The following is a 7,709-nucleotide window of genomic DNA, read 5'->3' as shown; positions in this document are numbered from 1 at the left end:
CCAACCTTAAAATCTTAACCCTAAAAAAAGACTGCTCTACGCGTGGTTATATCTCCCACGTCTAAAAACTAACAGCTAATTAAATTGAAAACAGATTAATTAAATCCTACGACGGATTAACGACTAATTTCCTTATTACACACACAACTTGTTAGGGGATGACAAGGTTGGGACATGACAAAATATCACAGGTTGTATGTAAATCAATCAAAGTAGATGTATCCATCCTTGTTTGTTGGATACAACTTGATTGATTCTTGGATATTGATCTTTGGAATCATCCAAATACTCTCACACGTAATTCAGGTTCACGGACGAGTCTCTGTAAACTTTCTGATTGTAAGAGAAAGAGATATAACTCTAAATATTATTTCTTGATTGAGATTCATTAAATTGAACTCTCAAAATTGTATTTATGTTTGTCCATACAGGTTGCCCAAGAAAACATTGGTGGTGTATTTTGGTACCCTGCATTCTCAATGTGGAATAATTAGGTTATCACTATTTACGTAATAAAATAAAGTCCATAAGCTATAACAATAAAAATAGCAATAGTAATGGATTTTAGAAATTGTTCGATATAAAATACATTTCATCCGTAGTCTTTGGGACATGAAAATCTCAAAATGTCCCTCCCTTTTAGTCTAATTATTATAGCTCCTTATGTTTTTTATTTTTCAGGGATATAATTGGTAACCAAACTTTAATATAACATATTTAAAAATCCGTGTCTTAGAAATTTATAAATTTTATGTCACTGGAAAGGTTTTACAAAAATGAACACAACGAGTACAAACAACAATATAAAATTTAGAGTTTTTACGAAAAATTCGATCGTGTTTATATTTTTAAAATTTATTGCATAGCCATTATGCATAACACCTCAAAAGATGCATAATACATGGGAAGAAAAGATGCAAACCAACACAAAAGATGCATAGCAAATAGGGTAAATTGATGCAAACCACCACAAAAGATACATAAAAAATGGGGAAAATTTATATAAACTACCATAAATTAGATGCATATCAATTTTAACCTTATAACACCATTACGCATGACGGTGTTTCATTTTTTTCGGTCGGCCTTCCCCACTGTGGTAGCGGTGATCTAGTTTAGAACAAACAAACAAATAGAATAATAGTGTTCCATTTATTTCTTCAACAGTAATAGTCTGTTTGATTATATCAATTCATGAATATTCAAAGTCATCTCAGGTAGATTTGGATTTCGTATGGATTTGAAACAAAATTGTTACATATATGAGTATGAGACAATTGGATCCTCTGCCAATGGTCCGGGATAATGGATTAAGAAAAGTTATAAAGAAGGGTGAAACAAGACCAACATCATAACTGATGCGAGAAAACTAAAATAATCAAAATTTCAAATTTAGTTTTATTTTCCCTATATAATACAGAACTAATCTATCATGTAATCCTACTCACGTAGATCAATCTTTCTCCATCTAGATCTTCAAATACCAATCCAATTTGAAGTAGAACTCAAATCTCTCAGGAACCATTCTTAATTCCAGGAAGGGAAATCCTCTTTGTGAGCGGGAGATATAAACTTAAAAAAACTACAAAACCAGGTCCTGCATGAAAATTTGGATTTGAGTGTAGCATGGCAAGGACCTTTAGGTTTCCCATTCATCAAGCGTTGTGAATAAAGATCAAAGGACTCATGGGAATAGACAACTCAAAAAGGAATGGTCGGAAAAAATAAACCACACCTAGTTGCTAATATGGTAAGAAAAATAATCTTGGTCTTCATCTTCAAGTTCCTTTACTTGCTCAACTACCTTTTCAACACTTTTCGTTAAATGATTCGTGTGTTGTTCAATATCGTTCAATATCATGTCTAGTTGTTGCCGGCAATCTGCTAATTGTTGATTTGCACGATGAAGTTCCGCAGATAATTCTCGAATTTTCTTATCCTTTTCATCCTATATACAAGAAAATAGAAAATGTATAAATCAGGAAAAGAAAAAAAAAACAAGGGTGATAACAAGCCAAAGACGATACACTGACTCAATAAAAAAAAATTACTTGAAATAACATGAAATTGCTCTCAGGGGGAACTTCCTAACTAGGAAAATTTTCACAACTCTATCCCAAATCGTCAACACTTATAGGCTTTATAATCAAAAGTCCCACCAAATTACTTGTGCAAACACGGAGAAGTTAATCAACCAAACCAGCATATTAGCACATTACTTGTGCAAAATATGGATAACCTGATCAAACTAAAACATGAATAACCTGATCAAACTAAAACATGAATAACCGCACAAGTTTCAGACACATGGCACATTCATGCACACCTTTATTCTCAAAACAACAAGAAAAGTTTTCTACAGATGTTAATAATCAGCGGATAAACGCGATGCAGGGGAATATGAGTGTGCCTTTTGGCAAGAATGCCTTGCCATCAATCTAAGAGGACCTCAATCATATACAGTTCACTTTAGCCCTCAATAGGTAACAAAGGCACCCACCTTAGCAAGAAAAAGCATGTTAAACAACAGTAGTAGTACTATATCAAAATACACTGACCTGTGGCCGAGCCTGAACAGAAACACGGCGATTCTTGTTGGATGGGATCCCTAATGGATGACTATGCTCAGTCTCAAGTTTTGTGATGATCCACCTCCCCGACTTTTCTTTTCTAACCATAATCATCGCCTTGCAACCTTCCCTCGTAATTGCTCGAGGCTTTCTGCCTTCAAGTCGCTTTATGTTGTTGCTATTCAGTCGGAAACCTTCCTTGTTACAAAGAAATCTCCGACTTATAACAGAATTGTCACGACCTGAACGATGACAATTACCAACTCGAGTAATAAAACCAACCCGCGTAGCATATGTAGCATAATATATCTTAGCTGCTTCTTCAGATTCAAACTCCATACCTATATGCGGTTCATCATTGTTCCCGTTCAATTCATTTACAGTTATATCTCCTCCATCCGAAATCCCAACCATCTCTCCATCCTCACTTCCAAGAGTCCCTACAGAATTTTCTATCAATATCTTGGTGTCTTCATCTGCACCCATCTCCATACCCACGGGGTCTTCTTCATGTACAGTTAAATCTTCTCCTAATATCATTCCATCATCTTCACTCACATAGCCTTCAAAATTCACTATTAACACAGAAGAAATAAAACACAATGACACTCCAGACATATAAGAAATCCTATAACAGAGACTTTTTACAACCTTCAATTTCTATTTCAAAATGTTTTAGTGTTTGAATGCATTGCCCAGAAACAGTTTGAACCAGTGGCACATTGAAAAAGATTAAGAAACAAGCAGTTGTTTGAGGAAACTAGCAATAATGATTTAAATTGAGGTGTTTCCCATATCACGTGAAACTGATATCACGGCGATTTGACTTACAGATACATACGGAGCCATAAAACACCATAAGATGCTAGTAGCCAAATTGATTTAATCGGAGGAATTCGAGATTCGAATTTATGCTTGCAAATTCTAAAAAATGATTATAACTTCAAAAAGTTTTCAGCTTTCCACTACCATGCCAAGAAACTTCAGTATCCTAGTTAATATCAACTAACAAAATATTTCTAACTTATGAAGACATGAAACTTAAGCTAAAAAAGAAAACTGACTTAGAATCTGTCAAGAAAACAAACACAAAAAACGGGAGGAGGCTGAATTAGACCACCAATCATTCATACTGGTTACTCTGTTATTCGATATATTTATTATCGATATCTAGGGTTTGAGTAATTTGTTCACGTTTAAACAAATTGACGTTTTCATATTGAATTGCGAATTTTTTAGGGTTCTTTCGATAACCTTGAATATTTAGAATAAGGAAAAATAAAGTATTAAAATGGAAATCATAAAACTTACTTGGTTCCGACTTCCTCTTTGTTGTCTTCTGTTGCTCTTCTCTATCTCTATTCGATTCTTTTCTCGGTTCGTCTTTTTTTTTCTTTTGGTTTTCCTGTGACTGTGGTGAGGACATAATTTGTGATTCTCATGTGTATTCTACACGAGTTCAAAATGGGCTAAACCCGCGGGCTAAGATCAATCCAGTAGGGTGGGCAAATGAACGAATTTTCCCACTACCACCACCCACAAAGGAGCAAAATTGGCTCAAATTTGAGTATAGACGATCGGTCAAAACTAGACCGATAACGGGTAGTTCATTTAGCGACTCTTAATCCTTCATCTATAATATAAATTCAATCTTTTTTACACTTTGATTTTCTCCATCCTTTCCACCCACAATTTTGGAACAATAGTCCAATCGTGTATTAGTCCTACGGAGTTTATCGTGGATGAAGATTTATCTTTTTATAGAAATTTTGTAGTATTTATCCTGCTAGAGATTCAGAACGACGATAAGATGATTTAGTGAGTGTGAGTTATTAGAGGAGGATTTAAAATAAGTGAAAGAATTTACAGCTTTAGTTACAGTTGTCAATTAGTATCTACTTAGGGGTGAAACCAACGCAGCAGTTACATTGCGAGTTCGAGAGGAATGTAGAAGATAAAAAGGAAAAACAAATTGTCTAAGAAGATCATTACACAATCCTTAAGGAGTTTTTCATAACCCATACGTAATATTCGAGCAAGACGTTGATAGAGTTGTTATAAATTTTAATTAAACGTAATCTAAATTTAATCTTACTTTTATTTCTAAAAAGATTAGTTCTAACTAAATGTAATTATTTACATAAATAGACTTAATCTCAGTTTGAATTATAAATATTAAATAAAACTTCATTTGTTCAAATGATATAAGCATAATTATAACTACTCAACCTCATTTCAGTTTATGTCATATGCGTCCCATACATCCTACTCTCAAACCTTTGATATGATCCTCCAGCTTGAGATCCTTCACCTTGATTTCTAAACCACTGATGTAATCTTTCAGCTTTGAGATCCTTCAGAATCACGTGATCTTCTGTAATCTTGATAACCCTGAGGACTTTGTTGAATGGCATGCAAATATTGTTCAAATTCTTGTATTGAACGATATGCTTCTCTTTGCATAATGTCGAGTTGTGACTCATGCATTATATCCTGGGATGGTGGAGTTCCAGTATGGATTGAAAAATTAGGTCTGAAGCTCATGTTCTTTCCTATTATGTGTATCTCATGTTGGTACACACACCTAGTTTCCAAATATCTAATTCCATTTAATTCGATTGTTCTACCAATTATTTGTAAATGACTGATGTTCCTGAATAAGAATGAGGGTACTTTGTGAGATAATTTGAATGGTCCAACGCTTTTCAATGAGAGTAAAGAAGTCTTCCTATCACTTAATTCTGGAAAATTAGAATCAATCAACGAAAAAAAAAGTCCTCTTAAAGGCGCTGATGAAGAAAAAGCTCGTGTTGAAGGATCAATGGTGAAAAATGGAAGCATCAGTGGTGGATGTGTTGGACAAGGTATTTTCAGTAATGCAATATCCATTGCGGCAAAATTCAGCCCATAGATGTGTAAAATATCTCGACCAATATTGTATTTATAACCGATCTGAACCATTTTTCATATTTGTCTTCGCCACAAGGGATGAATAATGCTAATACCTTCTCCAGTCTTTTCACCCCAGTCTCGACCAATTATTGGCTTTATAGCCGATCTGAACCATTTGGCGTATTCGTCTTCGACACAAGGGGTTAATAGTGTTTAATACCATCTCTAGCATTTTCTCTTCAGTCTTGTATTTTGATATAAGGAGGGCGGCTAGAGATAGAGTTTTTTTTTGGCTTTCCAACGACACCAACTAACCGTCTATCACATTTTTCCCATAGTAATAAATATTAAGGTTTCTGACATGTTTGTATATAACACAAGTCGCTGAGTGAAAAGTATTTGATCCTTTGGGCCTCATCGCGGCTCATCTCCACAATCTTGTCATACGACATCAAAATTACGATATATTTGTTTATAATGATGTGATGGTATCTCCACACATACATATCATTTACCTCTGTTTTGTTTTGATTTTATCGCAATTAATACCATCATTACTATAATTGGAAACTATTATTTGTTGTAGTTTGAAAGAGTTGGTAGACCAACATGAAAATACGTATACCACCAAAGTTAAAAGAAAACGTCAGGCAATTAGTTACTTGCTAAATTTATTTATAACTAAATATAATATGTATTGTCATATTTACCTAAAATCCCTCATAGACCCTCGATACTTGAGGAGCCCAATGATGCGATATCGAGACAAATGTATAACTCGGCTAACATAGAGGATCCCCAATCATAAGCAGTAGTAATCTCCATACCTAGCAATGTCTCTAGCCATCCTACTTGAGAACTAATGTTTGAGATGGGGGGAAAACTTGCACCAAGTAACCATAAAATAAATACCTTGTCTATCCTCTTCAGGATCAGATATATCCTATGAAAACATTAACATTAACATTGTTAATTTTAATTACATCTTCGTATTGATTATATGTAAATTATAAATCATAATATTTGACATGCGTATTTCGAAGTCTTCAAACTGAAATGTGTGTGTAGTATTCAAATGACGAGGGTACCAAGTACCCACAATCATTTCGATATCAACCTATATGAAATAAACTTTGTGTAATCTAATTCAGGCAAGCACTATCAAGGAAATTACTTTTCAACAAGGCAATACTAGGTATATAAAATAGGTATCGAAACTGAACCTAACTATTAAGATCAAAAGCCAAGTGTTGGATTGACGTACAAGTGTATTTACTTTTATTATAAAGACAGCCTAAATAATGCGGAAGTAAAGTAAATAACACAACACAAGATTTTGTTAACGATGAAACCGCAAATGTAGAAAAATCTCGGGACCTAATCCAATTTTGAATACTCTCGGAATTAAGTCGTTATATAAATACTACTACCACCTTCGTACATTTGAGACCAAGTAAAATAACTCCAAGTTACTTAGTTCTTTCAGTATCCCTGCGCTTACAACCAATATGGCTAATGCCAGTGGCGGAGCCAAAACTTTTGGTTGGGTGGGGCACTGCGATTTCGTTTTGTGCCTAAACTAGTCTTACTTTTTTTTATTTGTTTTAGTTAAACAAGTTAAAATGGTCTGCATCATAATTCAAAATATCATTGGTCATAGTAGGCAAATATTTCTAACAATAAAGGGAAATAAGAACAATTTGCTAACAAAAATAGAAAATCAATTGCAATTATTTTGATTTGCATTGGTAAAAGTAAAAATCCAACAAAAAATACAACTTATTAGCGTTTTTATGTATACAACTGAAATTTTCTTTATCTTTTTCTTGATGCAAAATGTAAATGTACGAGCGGGCGCATAATTTGGAACCATGCATCAATAATTCTGCTTCAAAAAAAAATCAAAAATTCACAATTTTATTCAATAGATTGATTAAACAAAAATTAGGTGATCTTTACGGAATTAATTCATTAAAAAAATGAAACTTTCAGGGACATGCGACTTTTTCAGGTGACAGGCGACATTGATGATTTTTCGGGAGATTAAAAGCTTGGATTATTCATCTGTGTTTCATGTCTTCTCCCTGTTTCCCCCTTGTTTTGTTTTTCTCTTTAGCCCCGATTTTGTTTTTCGTTTTTCTTTTTCTTTTGTTTTCTTTCCATTTTCCTTTTATAGGGTTCCGGTGTTGTTAGGGTTTCTGGGAGTATTCATGTCTAGAGTGACAAGATCTTCAACCTCTCAAAGAC

At 33.9% G+C, this 7,709-nt stretch overlaps 1 protein-coding gene across 1 annotated transcript; it reads right to left on the bottom strand.

The window, feature by feature from the left end:
* Positions 1-1,282: 1,282 nt before the first annotated feature.
* On the bottom strand, positions 1,283-4,002 carry LOC113348749 (protein FAR-RED ELONGATED HYPOCOTYL 3-like). Its single transcript, XM_026592608.1, has 3 exons — positions 3,882-4,002; positions 2,559-3,145; positions 1,283-1,948 (listed from the first exon to the last, which is right to left on the bottom strand). Exons 1-3 carry the CDS (start codon positions 3,994-3,996, stop codon positions 1,736-1,738), a joined length of 915 nt encoding a protein of 304 aa, XP_026448393.1. The 5' UTR covers positions 3,997-4,002; the 3' UTR covers positions 1,283-1,735.
* Positions 4,003-7,709: the final 3,707 nt, after the last annotated feature.

Source organism: Papaver somniferum, chromosome 2 (genome assembly GCF_003573695.1).
Source record: "Papaver somniferum cultivar HN1 chromosome 2, ASM357369v1, whole genome shotgun sequence".
Classification (NCBI taxonomy): Eukaryota; Viridiplantae; Streptophyta; class Magnoliopsida; order Ranunculales; family Papaveraceae; genus Papaver; species Papaver somniferum.
The sequence above is the reverse complement of the archived record's forward strand: the minus strand, read 5'-3'. Positions and strand labels throughout refer to the sequence as shown.